Source organism: Phoenix dactylifera, chromosome 2 (genome assembly GCF_051530095.1).
Source record: "Phoenix dactylifera cultivar Ajwa chromosome 2, Ajwa_hap1_PhDact_Kaust_v1.1, whole genome shotgun sequence".
Taxonomy (NCBI): Eukaryota; Viridiplantae; Streptophyta; class Magnoliopsida; order Arecales; family Arecaceae; genus Phoenix; species Phoenix dactylifera.
The window spans coordinates 26,173,378-26,191,933 of record NC_143191.1 but is presented as its reverse complement, the minus strand read 5'-3'; the positions used below and the strand labels follow the sequence as shown (position 1 = coordinate 26,191,933).

At 43.2% G+C, this 18,556-nt stretch overlaps 2 protein-coding genes across 2 annotated transcripts; one reads left to right on the top strand and one right to left on the bottom strand.

Annotated features, from left to right (window-relative positions):
• Positions 1–11,752: 11,752 nt before the first annotated feature.
• On the bottom strand, positions 11,753–13,845 carry LOC148714636 (glycine-rich protein-like). Its single transcript, XM_088714239.2, has 3 exons — positions 12,545–13,845; positions 12,272–12,324; positions 11,753–11,953 (listed from the first exon to the last, which is right to left on the bottom strand). The coding sequence occupies exons 1-3, from the start codon at positions 12,639–12,641 to the stop codon at positions 11,753–11,755; spliced, it is 351 nt and encodes a 116-aa protein (XP_088570365.1). The 5' UTR covers positions 12,642–13,845.
• Positions 13,846–15,636: 1,791 nt separating this feature from the next.
• Positions 15,637–17,261, top strand: LOC120106614 (uncharacterized). The gene is made up of 5 exons (XM_089927916.1): positions 15,637–15,853; positions 15,964–16,208; positions 16,292–16,675; positions 16,772–16,873; positions 16,965–17,261. Exons 1-3 carry the CDS (start codon positions 15,637–15,639, stop codon positions 16,484–16,486), a joined length of 657 nt encoding a protein of 218 aa, XP_089784042.1. The 3' UTR covers positions 16,487–16,675; positions 16,772–16,873; positions 16,965–17,261.
• The last annotated feature ends 1,295 nt before the right edge of the window (positions 17,262–18,556 follow it).

The following is an 18,556-nucleotide window of genomic DNA, read 5'->3' as shown; positions in this document are numbered from 1 at the left end:
GCCACATGGACCCACATCTGGTGGGAACCTAGCTAACATATATGGCTCATATTTGGGTTAAGCCCAAATCAAACTCCATTGGATTCATTCTAAGTTGTTGTAATTAATTCAAAACTTGGATCTAGCTTAAAAACTTGGATTTGTTTCGATGTTACACCATCAAGCAATGGATTTGATCTGGTCTATGTCTTAGACTTGAAGCAAATTAAAGTTATCTAAGTTAAAAATTGATTGGGCTTCAATACATGCACTAGAGCACGCCCTTGACAAAATACACTAAATTCCTCCCCAAACAAAAACTGAATATGTTATCGTCCTTATGCTAGCTTGTAACCATATGCAATTACGTAGCCATGCATGGTGTGATCTGCCAAATGCCTTGTGAACAATCTACATGGACACTAATGAGGCCTGAAATATGGGTAGGTAGAGTCCGTATCCATCTCAGCTAGATCCAGAATCCATCTCAGTATTATTAAGGCCATGGTTTTAGACCAGAAGCAACAACACAGCCCATGACCAACCATATGGATGGAGTCCAGGTCAAGCTTTTACACAAACCCAGCCAAGTACATTTGAGATTAGGTTGGGTTGGGTTCGATTGGATCATGTTCAAGACGATCAGCCTAGGAATAATAATTTGCTAAAATTAGTCCTGAATAGTAATATTCAAGAATATGCTATCAATTTACTGACTGATAATTTGCACCAAAGAACACCAATCTGTTCAGAGGATGTAAAATTAAAATTCAAGTTTAAACAATTGAGAGCCCGAACAGAAACACCTTCTCGTCTCCATTTATTTATTTATTTACTTGTCTTGAGAGAGAGTTCTCTCTCTTTGTTCACACTCGGGATACTACGTATGATTTCCACGACACCATGTTGGATTTTTACTGGCGCATTATGCATATATTTATGCTAGTTGCACAAATTCAGCACTAGGGAACAACCGAGATAGGTGCAACGATCGCAATTAAAAAAAATATCCATATCCCCCGCGGCTTTAGCAACCCCACTAGCAATTGCCACCGCCATACTCTGGATAACCACCTCCGAGATATCCTTTTCCTCTAGGGTCACCGCCATTGTATCCACCACCACCATAACACCCACCTCTAGAATAGTCATGGTTGTATCCACCACTGTCAGGATAGCGGCCATTGTATCCACCACCGCCGCCGCCACCACCGCCGCCGCCACCACCGCCACCACCACCGCCGCCGCCACCACCGAAATAGCCGCCGTTGTTTCTACCACCACCACCACCAGGATCGCCGCCGTTGTTTCCACCGCCGCCACCAGGATCACCGCCTTTGTTTCCACCACCACCACCGCCAGGATCGCCGCCTTTGTTTCCACCGCCGCCGCCGCCAGGATCGCCGCCGTTGTTTCCACCACCACCGCTGCCAGGATCGCCGCCGTTGTTTCCACCACCGCCACCAGGATCACCGTCCTTGTTTCCACCACCACCACGACCAGGATCGCCGCCTTTATTTCCACCACCACCACCGCCAGGAGAGCCGCCATTGTTTCCACCACCACCACGACCAGGATCGCCGCCGTTGTTTCTACCGCCGCCACCGCCAGGATAGCCGCCGTTGTTTCCACCACCACCATGACTAGGATCGCCACCTTTCTTTCCACCACCACTACTAGGATAGCCGCCGTTTTTTCCACCGCCGCCGCCGCCGCCGCCGCCGCCGCCACCACCACCACCGGGATAGCCGCCGTTGTATCCACCACCACCACCAGGATAGCCGCCGTTGTATCCACCACCACCACCAGGATAGCCGCCGTTATTTCCACCGCCGCCGCCGCCAGGATAGCCGCCATTATTTCCACGACCACCACTACCAGGATAGCCGCCGTTGTTTCCACCACCACCACCACCAGGATCGCGGCCGTTGTTTCCACCACCGCCGCTGCCAGGATCACCACCATTGTTTCCACCACCACCGCCGCCAGGATCGCCCCCCTTGTTTCCACCGCTGCCGCCGCCAGGATCGCCCCCCTTGTTTCCACCGCCACCACCGCCAGGATCGCCGCCTTTATTTCCACGACCACCGCCGCCAGGATCACCACCATTGTTTCCACCACCACCGCCGCCAGGATCGCCGCCTTTGTTTCCACCACCGCCGCCGCCAGGATAGCCACCGTTGTTTCCAGCACCACCGCCGCCAGGATCGCCCCCCTTGTTTCCACCGCCACCACCGCCAGGATCGCCGCCTTTATTTCCACGACCACCGCCGCCAGGATAGCCACCGTTGTTTCCACCACCACCGCTGCTAGGATCGCCGCCGTTATTTTCACCACCACCGCCTCCAGGATCGCCGCCTTTGTTTCCACCACCACTACCGCTAGGATCGCCGCCTTTGTTTCCACCGCCGCCGCCGCCAAGATAGCCCCCGTTGTTTCCAGCACCACCGCCGCCCTTGTTTCCACCACCACCGCCGCCAGGATCGCCCCCCTTGTTTCCACCACCACCACCGCCAGGATCGCTGCCTTTATTTCCACGACCACCGCCGCCAAGATAGCCACCGTTGTTTCCACCACCACCGCCGCTAGGATCGCCGCCGTTGTTTCCACCACCGCCACCGCCACCGCCACCGCCACCGCCACCGCCACCACCACCACCACCGGGATAGCCGCCGTTGTTTCCACCGCCGCCGCTGCTAGGATAGCCGCCATTATTTCCACGACCACCTCTACCAGAATAGCCGCCGTTGTTTCCACCACCACCACTACTAGGATCGCCGCCTTTGTTTCCACCGCCGCCGCCGCCAGGATCGCCACCATTGTTTCCACCACCACCGCTGCCAAGATCGCCGCCTTTGTTTCCACCACTACCGCCGCCAGGATCGCCGCCTTTGTTTCCACCACCGCTGCCGCCAGGATAGCCGCCGTTGTTTCCAGCACCACCGCTGCCTTTGTTTCCACCACCACCACTGCCAAGATCGCCCCCCTTGTTTCCACTGCCACCACCGCTAGGATCGCCGCCTTTATTTCCACGACCACCACCGCCGGGATAGCCACTGTTGTTTCCACCACCACCGCCGCTAGGATCGCCGCCGTTGTTTCCACCGCCGCCAGGATAGCCGCCTTTCTTTCCACCACCACCACCACCACCAGGATAGCCGCCTTTCTTTCCACCACCACCACCATGATAACCTCCGTGGTTTCCACCACCGCCACGGGGATAGCCACAGTCGTATCCAACACTAGGATAGCCGCCGTTCGTTCCGCCACCAGAGTAGCCACCTTTGTATCCGCGAGAGTTCTTCTGGTCCCCAACACCCTCTTCCTCCACGTTCTTCTCTTCTGCATGTGAAACAATAGTCTTATTAGTTACAATGAAGTAAAAACACCGTTTTAATTTTGACATCTCCATGGCCTTTGGAACACATGCATGCATGGGATATGCATGCCTTGGGCAACTCGATTGGATCATTAGAGCGTGTGATGTTCATATCATTAGATAATGGGGACCACGCATATCTGATATATAGAGGTGCTCCAATATGGTCTAATGACCTTGGGTTCTTAAGTGCATAATATTTAACAAACCATGGTCATATGATCACTTGGAGAAGAGAGAGGGGAGAAGACTGAAGTCTCACGAGTTTTCTGTGTCATCTCCCTAGCTGTTGCCACCTCCAAGAGGATCAGAAGAGAGGCCAAGAGAACACCAAACACAAGGAAAGCCTTGGAAACCATATCTTTCTTCTGCTCGATCGACAAGCATGAGAAATTTGAAAGGACTAAGATGAGAGAAATCGTGTCCCCGGTGCTCCTTTTATAGCTAGGTTCGTATGGCCATCAGCTGTGGTCATTTATTGGAAGACCGTGATCTCTGATCGTTTGGGGCAGTTAGATGTTAGTGATGATTCGACTGCCTGGTTGATAGGGTACGGCAGTCGACTCTTTTTGCAATTTTTTGTGTCAAGAGTGAACCTAAGGCCCGTTTAGTTCGCAGGAAATATTTTTTCTCATAAAAATATGGTTTTTGCAAAGCAGATTCCTGAAAAAAAGATGACTGAAAAAGTACTTTTGGCTGTTTGGTTAACCATTAAAAAATGACAGATTTCCAAAGTATTTATGTTTGGTTGACCATCCACTTTCCTAAAAAAATTATGTATAATTTCTATTATACCCTAAATAAAAATTAGTCTTTAATGCTTTGGATCAAATAAGGATCCTTGATTTAATGTTGAAAGGATTTTTTTGGAAAAAAATAAAAGGGGAATTTACTTTCCCATCCCTCTAAAGACTCCACTGTAACAAAAAGTCCTTGTTAATTAAATCTAAAACAACCGGTCCAGAAACTTTCCAAACTGTAATTCCCGGTCCCTGAGCCCCTTTTATTTTGAAATAAGATACTGAAAATGCCCCTTCCCTCATGATCTCCGATCTTTCCGAAGAAGAAAAATTTCAGAGACTTTCCAAACTGTAATCTCCGAGCCGCGGCTGCTGCCGACCGTGGCCTGCCCCCTCCCGCGGCCGCCGCCGGCCCGGCTCGCCTCCTCCCAAGCCCCCTCCCGCGGCCGCGCCGCCGGGAATGCCTCCTCCCCCGCCCCCATGGTGGGAAGGTGCCGAAGAAGAGGAAGAAGGGCACCGTCCCGCATCCTGCGGCTGTCGCCGGCCACGGCCCACCCTCCTCCAGCGTCCGCCGTGGCCCAGCCCCTTTCCGGCGCCGCCGGCCTCGCAGAAAGAGAAGAAAGAAGAAGAAGGGAAGAAGAGAAGAAAAAAAAGAAAAAGAAAAGAAAAAGTTTGAACTGGGGTCGACTCCTGCTCTGCTGGGGTCGACTCATGAGAATCTTGGGTCGACTCGCTCACTTCTACAACAATTTTCTAAGAACACTTAACTGTGTGCACAGTCCTGTTAACTGTGTTCGCAGACAACTTAACTGTGTGCCGCCAGCCCGCGGAAGGAGAAAAAAGAAGAAAGAAGAAGAAGGGAAGAAGAGAAGAAAAAAAAGAAAAAAAAAAGAAAAAAAGGAAAAAATAAAAATAAAGTTAAATAAGCTTAGAACAATTAAATAAGTTTGGAATACACTTAATCTAACATGACACACATTTAAATAAGCTTGGAACATATTTAAATCATCCTGGAACACACTTATTCTACCCCAGAACACAGTTATTTCGACTGTGCACACAGTTAAGTGTTATTAGAAAATTATTGTAGACTTATGCTGAGCTGGGGTCAAGCTGGGGTCGACCCCTGAAGAGCTGGGGTCGACCCCTAAAGATATGGAGTCGACCCCTGAAATCAGGCAGAAAAACAGCTCTCTGGAAAGCCTGAGAGAGTCGACTCCAGGTGAGCAGGGGTCGACTCGTGCTATTAAGGGGTCGACTCCACGTGAGCAGGGGTCGACCCCAGGTCTGTGAACACAGTTAAGTTGTATGTGAACACAGTTAACTTGTCTAGGAACACAGTTAAGTTGTCTGTGAACACAGTTAACTTGTCTAGGAACACAGTTGTTTAGGAACACAGTTAAGTTGTTTGGGAACACAGTTAACTTGTCTAGGAACACAGTTAAGTTGTCTAGGAACACAGTTAATTTGCCTAGGAACACAGTTAACTTGTCTAGGAACACAGTTGTTTAGGAACACAGTTAAATTATTTGGGAACACAGTTAACTTGTCTAGGAATACAGTTAACTTGTCTAGGAACACAGTTGTCTAGGAACACAGTTAAGTTGTCTGTGAACACAGTTAAGTTGTTTAGGAACACAGTTATCTAAGAATACAGTTAACTTGTCTAGGAACACAGTTAAGTTGTCTGTGAACACAGTTAACTTGTTTAGGAACACAGTTGTTTAGGAACACAGTTAAGTTGTTTGGGAACACAGTTAACTTGTCTGGGAACACAGTTAAGTTGTCTAGGAACACAGTTAATTTGTCTAGAAACACAGTTAACTTGTCTAGGAACACAGTTGTTTAGGAACACAGTTAAATTTTTTGGGAACACAGTTAACTTGTCTAGGAACACAGTTAACTTGTATAGGAACACAGTTGTCTAGGAACACAGTTAAGTTGTCTGTGAACACAGTTAAGTTGTTTAGGAACACAGTTATCTAAGAATACAGTTAACTTGTCTAGGAACACAGTTAAGTTGTCTGTGAACACAGTTAACTTGTCTAGGAACACAGTTGTTTAGGAACACAGTTAAGTTATTTGGGAACACAGTTAACTTGTTTGGGAACACAGTTAAGTTGTCTAGGAACACAGTTAATTTATCTAGGAACACAGTTAACTTATCTAGGAACACAGTTGTTTAGGAACACAGTTAAATTATTTGGGAACACAGTTAACTTGTCTAGGAACACAGTTAACTTGTCTAGGAACACAGTTGTCTAGGAACACAGTTAAGTTGTCTGTGAACACAGTTAAGTTGTTTAGGAACACAGTTATCTAAGAATACAGTTAAGTTGTTTGGGAACACAGTTAACTTGTCTAGGAACATAATTAATTTGTCTAGGAACACAGTTGTCTAAGAACACAGTTAAGTTGTCTGTAAACACAGTTAACTTGTCTAGGAACACAGTTGTCTAGGAACACAGTTAAGTTGTTTGGGAACACAGTTAACTTATCTAGGAACACAGTTAACTTGTCTAGGAACACAGTTGTCTAGGAACACAGTTAAGTTGTTTGTGAACACAGTTAACTTGTCTAGGAACACAGTTGTTTAGGAACACAGTTAAGTTGTTTGGGAACACAGTTAACTTGTCTGGGAACACAGTTAAGTTGTCTAGGAACACAGTTAATTTGTCTAGGAACACAGTTAACTTGTTTAGGAACACAGTTGTTTAGGAACACAGTTAAATTGTTTGGGAACATAGTTAACTTGTCTAGGAACACAGTTAACTTGTCTAGGAACACAGTTGTCTAGGAACACAGTTAAGTTGTCTGTGAACACAGTTAAGTTGTTTGGGAACACAGTTATCTAAGAATACAGTTAACTTGTCTAGAAACACAGTTAAGTTATCTGTGAACACAGTTAACTTGTCTAGGAACACAGTTGTTTAGGAACACAATTAAGTTGTTTGGGAACACAGTTAACTTGTCTGGGAACACAGTTAAGTTGTCTAGGAACACAGTTAATTTGTCTAGGAACACAGTTAACTTGTCTAGGAACACAGTTGTTTAGGAACATAGTTAAATTGTTTGGGAACACAGTTAACTTGTCTAGGAACACAGTTAACTTGTCTAGGAACACAGTTGTCTAGGAACACAGTTAAGTTGTCTGTGAACACAGTTAAGTTGTTTAGGAACACAGTTATCTAAGAATACAGTTAAGTTGTTTGGGAACACAGTTAACTTGTCTAGGAACACAGTTAATTTGTCTAGGAACACAGTTGTCTAGGAACACAGTTAAGTTGTCTGTAAACACAGTTAACTTGTCTAGGAACACAGTTGTCTAGGAACACAGTTAAGTTGTTTGGGAACACAGTTAACTTGTCTAGGAACACAGTTAACTTGTCTAGGAACACAGTTGTCTAGGAACACAGTTAAGTTGTCTGTGAACACAGTTAACTTGTCTAGGAACACAGTTGTCTTGGAACACAGTTAAGTTGTTTGGGAACACAGTTAACTTATCTAGGAACACAGTTAACTTGTTTAGGAACACAGTTAACTTGTCTAGGAACACAGTTAATTTGTCTAGGAACACAGTTGTCTAGGAAGACAGTTAACTTGTCTAGGAACACAGTTGTCTTGGAACACAGTTAAGTTGTTTAGGAACACAGTTAACTTGTCTAGGAACACAGTTAACTTGTCTAGGAACACAGTTAACTTGTCTAGGAACACAGTTAATTTGTCTAGGAACACAGTTGTCTAGGAACACAGTTAAGTTGTCTGTGAACACAGTTAACTTGTCTAGGAACACAGTTGTCTAGGAACACAGTTCAGTTGTTTGGGAACACAGTTAACTTGTCTAGGAACACAGTTGTCTAGGTACACAGTTAAGTTGTCTGTGAACACAGTTAAGTTGTTTAGGAACACAGTTAACTTGTCTAGGAACACAGTTAATTTGTCTAGGAACACAGTTGTCTAGGAACACAGTTAAGTCGTCTGTGAACACAGTTAACTTGTCTACGAATACAGTTGTCTTGGAACACAGTTAAGTTGTTTGGGAACACAGTTAACTTGTCTAGGAACACAGTTAACTTGTCTAGGAACACAGTTAACTTGTCTAGGAACACAGTTAATTTGTCTAGGAATACAGTTGTCTAGGAACACAGTTAAGTTGTCTGTGAACATAGTTAACTTGTCTAGGAACACAGTTGTTTGGGAACACAGTTAACTTGTCTAGGAACACAGTTGTCTAGGTACATAGTTAAGTTATCTAGGAATACAGTTAACTTGTTTGTGAACACAGTTAACTTGTCTAGGAACACAGTTAATTTATCTAGGAACACAGTTGTCTAGGAACACAGTTAAGTTGTCTGTGAACACAGTTAATTTGTCTAGGAACAAAGTTGTCTAGGAACACAATTAAGTTGTCTGTGAACACAGTTAATTTGTCTAGGAACACAGTTGTCTAGGAACACAGTTCAGTTGTTTGGAAACACAGTTAACTTGTCTAGGAACACAGTTGTCTAGGTACATAGTTAAGTTATCTAGGAACACAGTTAACTTGTTTGTGAACACAGTTAACTTGTCTAGGAAAGCCTGAGAGTCGACTCCAGGTGAGCAGGGGTCGACTCGTGCTGTTATAAGGGGTCGACTCCAGATGAGCAGAGGTCGACTCCAGGTCTGTGAACACAGTTAAGTTGTCTGTGAACACAATTAACTTGTCTAAGAACACAGTTAACTTTATTTTTATTTTTATTTTATTTTATTTTCTTCTTTTTCTTTCATTTTCTTTTATTTTCTTTCCTTTTTCTTTTTTTTTTCTTCTCTTCTTCCCTTCTCCTTCTTTCTTCTTCCTTCTCCTCTCGCGAGGCCGGCAGCTACGGAAGGGGGTCGGACGGTGGCGGCCACAGGATGGGGCCACCGGGGGGGCAGCGGCTTCTCTTCTTTGGCACCTCCCCACCGTGGAGGCGGAGGTATTTCCGGCGGCGCGGAAGGGGGCAGCGGGTGCGGGAGGGGGCGGGCTATGGCCGGTGGCAGGCGCGGGAGGGGGTGGGCCGTGGCTGGCGGCTGCCTTTTTCTTCTCCTTCTTCGGTGGGAATGGGAGAGGCGGGGGCATTTTGGTCCCATAAAGCAATGTTGAAAAATATATGGACCGGTTGTTAAACAACCGGTCAACAGGGATTTAATGTTAAAGTTCGGTCAATAAATGGACCGCTAAGGAAGTTCCCCAAAATAAAAATGTTTCGATTTCCGGCTCACGAAAAAGTAATTTTTTTATGTTTCACATTGAATTTTTTTTCATGAAACGTCGAAATCATATTTCCACAGAAATACAACTTTTCTACTTTTTACTTTGAAAACTCCAACTAAATAAAAAGTATTTTTTTACTTTTTCATTGACCTCATTTTCTTTTCTTCTTCTTCCACGAACCAAACGAGTCCTAATGATCAATTATGGGCAGTTGAGTATTTTCAATGCTACGAAGGCTTTTTCCTATCTCACATCAAAAGCTTTTTCTTTCCTTTTCTTCTCTTTTCTTGTCTTTTCTTCAAACCGTAAGTACTGCAGATAAATGCAAAGCAACAAGTAGTTGATGGGAAAGGAACTTCTGAGGTCTAGCTTCTAGCTTGCATATGTGGTCCGCATTAAATTGCGTGCTGGTTCTCTCCACCCTTGTGAAACAATTTTATCCTTCGATGTGAGTCACACTAGCTTAATTTATTGGTGGAGGAACGGAAGATATAAATGCACCTCTGGAGCTCATGGCTTCAATTGATTTCGGGAAATTGGTGACTTTTTCAGAAAAAGATGGTAAAATCAGAGTATCAAATTATAATGATTGGTTAGCTATATACATGCGATGCGATGTAGGCTAGAGATTGAAGCAATTACTTTGCTTTGAGACTGTAGAATTTCAATATCAATCTCTGCATCCAAATCCACACTATAAATTTTTTAAAAAAATTTTATTATTCGATGTAACATATGGTATTACTATATATCTACAATCTTTAGTTGCCGAGCAAAGAGATATGACTATTAGATGAGATCCTTGCAAGTTGAACCCTTACATTTTATTAGAACTAATGTTTAGCATATTCATCCTCTTCTCTTCTCAAGGGAAGGTAGAGAGAGCGATACAAGAGAGTAAGAGAAGAGTCTGCAAGACAAAACAGACCCCTGCATTAACGCTCACGATATAGAATTATTACACCACAGAGGTTTCATTATTTTAAGTTAGGCTCTGCTTGTCAATTTTTGAAAGTTTTTTTTCCTTATACATGGTGGATAAATTCTTGCAAAATTTATAGTAAATGCTTGACGGGTCAGATGGGGGAATCCATACCATCATTATCCCAATCAAATGGCTGTTTTTCTTTTTTTTCTTTTTTGCCACAACAGATTATTCATGCATTTATATATTTTTAGCATGAATACATCCAAAAATATTAAAAGATAATAAATCTCTGAGTGCTTTAGCTAATTTTTTCTTACCGACTCTCAGAGCCTGCCAAAGTGGTCAGTCACATATGAGGCCACTCGTCTACAGCTCTATTAATCTTTCTGCCTACTATGGCCCGAATAGTCACATGCGCCACCAGTTCCACCTAATCCAACCTTTTCACTTTTCCTTTTTCTTTGGACTTTGGGTGACATCAAACGGGTGTCACATCAAGCGGATGAAAAACCACGACATCTAAAGAGGGCCTAGGGTCCTATCGATGCTCCCATAACATATCCATGGAAATTTTTACAATATGGTTATTAGTAAGGAAAAGTTAATGATGGAAGGAACTTTTCCCCATAACGAAACTTCAGAATATAAAGATCAGTAGAAAATGAGATAGCTGAAACCACCTTCTAGAATGAATCCCTTGTCCTAATTTTTTGGGACCGCTTGCTTGGGGGAAGCTCTAGTTATCCTCTAATTCCTAACTTCCTTCTCTCTTGTACCTAATCTGATCCCTTTCCTTTGAGGAGCATCGATGGATAAGTTAAGCATGGTGAAATATGTGCAACTTATCACTTGGTAGCTTTAAGCAATTTAAAAGTAAGACCGTCAACTTCCTTATACAAACGCATTTTGGTAATCTAGAAAATTTTGTGAAAAATAGAATATCACCATGACTTATTTTTATTTAGATTTCTCCACTTCATTCTGGTTGGGTGGGATGAAAGTAGCATTTAGTGACACTTAATGTGTTTCATCAGTATTTCAGCTCGAGTTGTATCTTCTACAAGCACCTTCGTACGCTTGAATTATTAAAAATATTATTATTATTATTCCACTGGAATTTCCTATTGTTTTCTAGATTCGTTCCTGAATGTTAAACTTGTGACCATTGTCGTGTCACTGAATAGCTCATTGTTGTGTCAATCCTAGGACCGAACGTTGGATCCGTAATAAGTCCCTGCCACATTTACATTTTGCACTCTTTAAGACCATAAACTAATTTAGTTGACAATAATATATATATTGAAGAACAGCTTGAAGCAAATGACACCCATGACATTTTATTAGGAGACATGCTACATGATAGGTTGGGGAGCATTAGGAGCAGGAGGGCACAGAACTGTGTCCTCCCTCTCAGGCACACAACCTTTTATTCTCTCCTTATGAGACAGCTACGTACGTTAATTATTCTTAGGGTTTATTAGCATGCAGTCTTCTTAGTTCTGCAGCTCCGGCAGGTATTCCGGGTCAGGGATCTCATCAGGGTGAGAGCAGCATCGGCAACCACCGTGGTGTCCACGGTGGCAGCACCCGTGGTGGCAGGGTCTATGGCCGCCATGCCCATGGCCGCCAATCTTTTGGTCTTGGATGCCAGCCTCTGTTTCCTTCTCATCTGCATCACCCACAAGATCATCATGCTGAAACAGATCGAAATGCTCATCAAAAAATTAAATGTTAAGTTTAAATTAAGTTAATAATTCATGCTACTTAATGGTCCATCTTGGGAACTTTCCTATCTATATGTATAATATATATATATATATATATATATATATATATATATATATATATATATATATATATATATATGTATGTATGTATGTATGTATGTATGTATGTATATGTTTATGTATATATATGTATGTATGTATTATATAAAACTGGGGTCATCTGTCGGAGTAGTTGGTTATTTGATTTTTGCATGCCTTCAGTAATCTCCAAAGGTGATCACTTGCCTTTTGCATGCATGCATCATCGCCAGTTATAACAAAGCTGAGTAATTCAAGTTCTGCATGTATTGGGTCCTGATTAAGTCTTTCATCAAAGAATTTGTTGGACAAGTTTGTTAAATGTCTAGATTATCGAAGTAGATATTAAGCCCAGCTAGCTAAGGCAAAAAGAGAAAAAAAAATTAAGACCATGACATCACCCTTAATTATTTCTAAATACTACTGTAATAAGACTGATGTATTAGAGGGCAGAATGTGTGGACAGTCTATTAAACTCACGAGTTTCCTCAGCCAGCTCCCGAGCTGCCACCTCTGAAGAGACGAGGAGAATAGCTGCCAGGAGAACACCAAACACAAGCAAAGTCTTGGAAGCCATGTCCTACTACTGAATGAATCGAAAGATGGCTAGGAGTGAGCTGAGAAGAGCCATGCGCTCTCTTGCCGTATATATAGGCAGATAAAGGAAGAGGGAAGGTAGAGGGAACGATGACTTGGAGCTAAGTATAGATGGATGACACATGGTGTAATTGGAAGATTGCCTCCGCATTATTGCTTCCCATCGCTGCATGAAATGTACGTAATATCCAGATTGCTAGTGACATGCAGTGTAACGTGTGTTACATGTGTGAGGTACGGCTTGTGGATAAGGTTGAACGAAGGATGGTTGGAGGCTCTCCCTTGTTAATCTTATCCACTACTAGATGGAGCTAATAGCATATTTGAGAAGGAATCCATGTCAGTCGATGAGTTTCTGCCATAAAAGGGTTCACTACAACAAAATCTTGTTTTAACGACTCTTTTTTGCCGACGCTTTATTCAAGCATCGGCGATTTTCCGACTTGCGCCCAGATCTGCCGACGCTTTTAAAAAGCGTCGGCCATAGACGACGCTAATTAGCGTCGTCGTAGGATGTGGCCTAAGACGACGCTTATACGCGTCGGCATAAGTACAATTGGCATCAAAACCTAGCGGCCGTTCCCCTCCTTCTCATTCTGCATCCCGATCAAGGCTAGCCCCTCCTCCCTCCTCTCCGACGACGAGCGGCCGACCCTTGTCGTCTCCGGCGCCGAGCGACGTCCGACAGCAAGCTCCTCTCCTCCTCCCTCCTCTCCGACGACGAGCGGCCAATCCTTGTCCACTCCGGTGTCGAGCGACGTCCGACGGCGAGCTCCTCTCCTCCTCCCTCCTCTCCGACGACGAGCAGCCAATCCTTGTCCAATCCGGCACCGAGCGACGTCCGACGGCAAGCTCCTCTCCTCCTCCCTCCTCTCCGGCATTTAATAGCAGGTGAGTTTTTTCCCCAACCCTCTCCGGCATTTCAAATTTTAGAATTAACCAAATATTAGTAGCTCGTGGATTGGTCCATAGAAACAATGCCTATATGAAGTCCTTATTTATATGCATGATGTATTGTCTGTTACTTCTGATCTTATTTGTGGTGATTCGTGGTGCTTATTTCCCTAGAGACAAAATCCCTGTTCTACTAGAGATAATATCGGGATAAACAAGTAGGACAGCCCTAAAATGATAACCGGGAATAAAGAAATGTCCATCATAAAGAAATGTGCTAAATGAACAAGAAAAAGGGAAAAAAGAAAAGAGAAGTGCTTCAATTTATTACCAAGTTGTTATGTGGTGAATTCAAAGTTGCAGAATTGTATACCAGGGCACTTGACCTTTTTTAGTCATGCTGATAAAAATTTCAATGCCATATTCCCCCATGTCTGAACATTGTCTTGTATCTCATGTGTGAGTTCAGCAAGTATTACAATTGTACACATCGAATGGAAGTGTCCGACCCAAGAGAATCCATTCAAGAACTTGGTTTCTTGGAATGACATGCCTGTTGGTACAGGGGGGGGGGGGGGGGGGGATCACTAGAGATCCTCAGCATGATGTGAAAGGAAAGGAAAGCAACACAAAGCCATGAAGTATTAATAAGACATTTAAGGGGTTGACAGTCAGATGGTTGATGCAGGATATGCACCCAAAGAAGTTAATTTGCATTATGAATAAAAGAAGAGCTAATAAGTAGCATATATTAAGTTTCTGAATAGAACAGGATCTACCTCATTAAATTTGAGAATGTGACAGAGAGCAGATGAAACAGTTTATTCTGCAAGATACATCAATTATCAGGGATCCTCAATGCGGTCGCTACTATATGGTGCAAAAAGTATGATCTTTCAGTTGCACCTCCATGCAAGGTGAACTGCCTTTTGGTCTCACTTACTGAGGTAAAAATGATTGAATTCTGCATTTTAAGCCAGGAGAAACTCCAGCATTTAACATGTGGCATAATCATCTTGAGGTAATAACAGAGAATGACTGTCTTTCTCTGTACAGGTTGATATGGCCTTTCCCCCTTATATAAATTTTACAAGGCTTTACAAATTATTGTCCTATCTGCAGGTGAACCACCAAAAATCCGAATCAGGATTTCTTATTGCAATATATGATTCAGCTTTTATAAATGGGCAGTTGTTGAATGGTTCTACAGACTAGGTCCTCAGCTTCAGGCTTGGATTATTCTATGGCTGATGCTCTGCACGGTCTGAGGACCATTGGTTCAGCAAAATACAATGTGGATCTAGAGTGCTAGCAAGGATTTACGTTCTGTTTCAGTTTTCTATACTACAATGCTGTTTGTCATGAGAGCTTTTATTCTTTAGCTCACGGCATAAGATTCTTATTCAATAATAATTGCATGCAGTACGTAACCAGTTGCGATTTCAGGGCAGGTGATGTGGTTAGTCTCTTAATCTGGCAATTCCAAGTATTATTTTCAGATTGTAATCATGAGCCTAGTTGATTCAGGATGCTTAATGGTTTGCTCATGGAAACGAGCAACCTTTCTCAAGCTGAAGCAAAAACAAACCTTCCTCCTTATTTACTCATCCAATGAAAAGAGCATTCTTTGAGCATCTAACACTACAGGTGACCCATGCCTTGTCCTCTCTACAATCTGTTGGATCAATTCATCATCAACAACAACATCATCATCATCATCATCATCAGATTCATCTTCATTATCTCCATGGCTCTCATGAGCATCATTTGCTTCCTTGCTTTGTTTACACTGCTCCTGTGTTGGCTCCTTTTCAAAAAATTCTGCACATCTTGGTAACTTCGTTGGATTGAAATTGCAGTAATTATAAACCAATCTCTCTTTGTGCCATTTGCCGTATGCCATGTTGGCAATAGAAAGGTTCTTTGTAATTATAGGATTGCTATGATCTCTTTGCAAGATAATTGTTGACAAGGTCAATTTCAATTGCTCAGCTGATCACATTGAATTAATTAGCAATTCATTTAGATTTTATTTATTATTTAACTAATATTGCTTCTTTTTGTGCATACTAGGTAACAACATGCCACGAAGAAAACGATTCAGAGATGTTGAGTTTCAATACACGTCCGTGGGATCTTCTTCCGATCAGTCCCTACAGTCTCAGCAGCCCCAGCAGCCTGACGAGCCCCAGCAGCACGAGTCCCATTTTCAGCATGAGTCTCACTCTCAGCACGAGTCTCAGTTTGAGCACGTGCCACCTGCTGATTGTCCAGACATGGATGACGTGAACATCCAGGGTAATTTGATTTACATTTTATATATTAATTTTTTTTACAATCTAATTATATTAAATCATTTGCCTTTAATGTTTTATTTAATGGATGGATATTTTATTTTATTTTTATAGATGGACTAGGAAGAGTGAGGAGGACACGAGGACCCACTCGAGCACGGGACGTGTGGAGCCTACGCGAGGATGAGAAGATTGTGGTACATTGTAATGAATTGGGGCAGCCTATCAAGAGGGCTGCAAGCATTTTATCGACTTTTCTAGGATCGGTTGCGCGGAAGGGTCAGTTGTGTCCGCTCAATTATACGAAATGGAATGAAATGCTTCCTTCGTATAAGGTTGAGCTTCTTAAAGTTATTGAGGTAAAGAATTGAATTTGCTTACTATCACAATTTTATTTTTTGATTTAACATTATTATAATATTCTTTAATTACTTTGGTGTAGAAAAAGTTTTTGCTCCCTAAAGAGAGCCATGATTGGGTGCTGAAGTCCGTCAACCGCAAGTGGAAAGAATATAGGGCCAAGTTAAAGGCGGACTGGAAGCACGATGGTATGACAGAAGAGGAGGTTGCCCGTGTTTGTCCTCCTGATGTAATCCCTCATCAGTGGAGGGAGCTTGTCCACTATTGGTTTTCCTAGAAAGCTCAGGTTGTGTATATTTTTTTCAATACCTTATATTGTATTTACTAATAATTTAGATTACAAATTTATATTGTTTATTCCTTTTTTGGGAAGACATATTCCAATATTGGTAGAGCTGCACGAGCCTCTCAGACTGTTCCTCATACTTCAGGCTCGATGAGTTATGCTCGACGTAGAGCTGAATTCGTAAGTTTTTTTGAAACTTTTTGAAACTATTTTAAACTGTTCTATCATATAGCATGTATCATGATAACTAGCTTGCCAATATATCTTTTGTTGTAGATGGATGATAATGGGAGGGAGCCTGGTAAGGTGGAGTTTTATAAGATGACTCACACCCACCGAGATGGCAGTTTTGTTCGGAAGGAGTCAAGAGATATAGTCGTATGTATTCATCTTTGAATCTTTCAATGATATTTTTATTAGTTCTATTATTGGCATACATTAATATGACTTTTTCTTTTGAGAGATATAGGACAGGGCAACAACTCTTATTTCAGAGCGCGTCGGGGAGTCATCATCATCCGACGCGACCAGTCATGTCGAAGCTCAAGTGCTCGCTGAATTATTGGGCCCAGAGCGTTATGGTAGAGTGAGGGGTTATGGCGTTGGGGTTACCCCCACTCAGTTGTCTGCAGTGGGCATATATACTAGAAATGCTGGAGAAGGCAGTAGCAATGCAGAAGTTAGTAGACTTCGGGCAACAATTGAAGATATGAAGGATCGCCATCAGGCAGAGTTGGCGGAGCTGAAGCAGAACCAACAAACTTTGCAGTCTGATAAGTGCTAAATAATGTACAAATTTATCTATTTTACATAGCACTTATTATTATTGTTATGCACATATTTTAAATATTAACAGAAGAAAATGTGTTTCCCCTCTCATTTCATTTTAATAAATTATTAGAGGTAATTCAAGTTTGGTTTAATTTTCTATATTGATTTAGTCTAATGTGTGTGCAGGTCGAGTCACCCCATTCACGAATTAGTCCCAATCAGTTCCATGTGTGGATTGCTTTCTTCCCCATTTGCATGAAGTTACCCATCCCTTTGTCCACGTCATCTTTTTCGTGTGCACCAAGCTTCCCAACTTAACAAAACAGAGGCCTCTCCCATTTTCTCCACGTATCCAAACTTTCTTTATTCAGAACAGAGCCCTCCCAACCTACACGAGTGGACCCCAACTACCTTTCTAAAAAAAGAGATAAAATAATTCTCATATCACCCCTCACGCGCTTATCTCCCGCATCATTATTTATTCTCTTCTCCTTCCCTGTTTCAGAACAAGCCGCATGATCACTCCCATTCCCATTCAACCCCGTCCTCCCAGATTCTTTGCTCCAAACGTGATCTCCTCCCGCAATGCAATCCTCCCAGCATCCGCAAGCCAAACATCGTCTTCCCAAAGATTTATTTCCATCTGATTCTGAATCTAAACATTTTCATCTCCCACGGATAAGAATCCCCTGTACCACGTCCTCCCCTCCCCCGCTTCCGCGATTCAAATCGGCAGATCATCCCTTTCCTTCCCAGCAAACCGAAGCAAGCTTATCCTCTCAAATCTCCTTCCACAAATAACCCGCATCTCGATCGTATCCCAGCATCCCAGCTCACGGCTCAAATCCGCACGTTTTCCCCCTGATTCAAAACAGAGCATACCTCCCAGCTCAACCGCATCCAATTTTTGATCGCCTCCGGACCCCTCCCGTTCGCGTTCAATTGTGTCCGAGCATCCCGTGAGCACCATCACCCTCATTTCTTGTTCCAGATTTGATCTTCTCCCAGATTTTCTTCCGGATCCCTCCCGTTCGCACTCAAATCTTGCAAGCATCCGCAACCTTCCTCCCATTCGGATTAACTCCATCATCCACGGAATCCGCTCAACATTTAACCATGCTCGTGATTTTCTCTTCCAGATTTCCTTGCTTCGGAACCAAATCCCAGTGGTCTTCCGTGATCCATCCAAATCCCGAGCCAAATGGAAGCTCCCTTGCCTCGCGTGTCCAGATGAGAGCCAGCGCAGAATCCTCTCCACGCCCACGTCGTCCTTCGCGTTGGAGCAGCATC

Coding starts and splice junctions, on each gene's coding strand:
- LOC148714636 (XM_088714239.2), bottom strand. CDS start 12,641: ATGGCTTCCAAGACTTTGCTTGTGTTTGGTGTTCTCCTGGCAGCTATT. Junction 12,325..12,544: donor GGAGCTGGCTGAGGAAACTC/GTGAGTTTAATA, acceptor CAATACATGCAG/AACTTGAATTACTCAGCTTT. Junction 11,954..12,271: donor ATGATGCATGCATGCAAAAG/GCAAGTGATCAC, acceptor GATCTGTTTCAG/CATGATGATCTTGTGGGTGA.
- LOC120106614 (XM_089927916.1), top strand. CDS start 15,637: ATGCCACGAAGAAAACGATTCAGAGATGTTGAGTTTCAATACACGTCC. Junction 15,854..15,963: donor GGATGACGTGAACATCCAGG/GTAATTTGATTT, acceptor TTATTTTTATAG/ATGGACTAGGAAGAGTGAGG. Junction 16,209..16,291: donor AGCTTCTTAAAGTTATTGAG/GTAAAGAATTGA, acceptor ACTTTGGTGTAG/AAAAAGTTTTTGCTCCCTAA.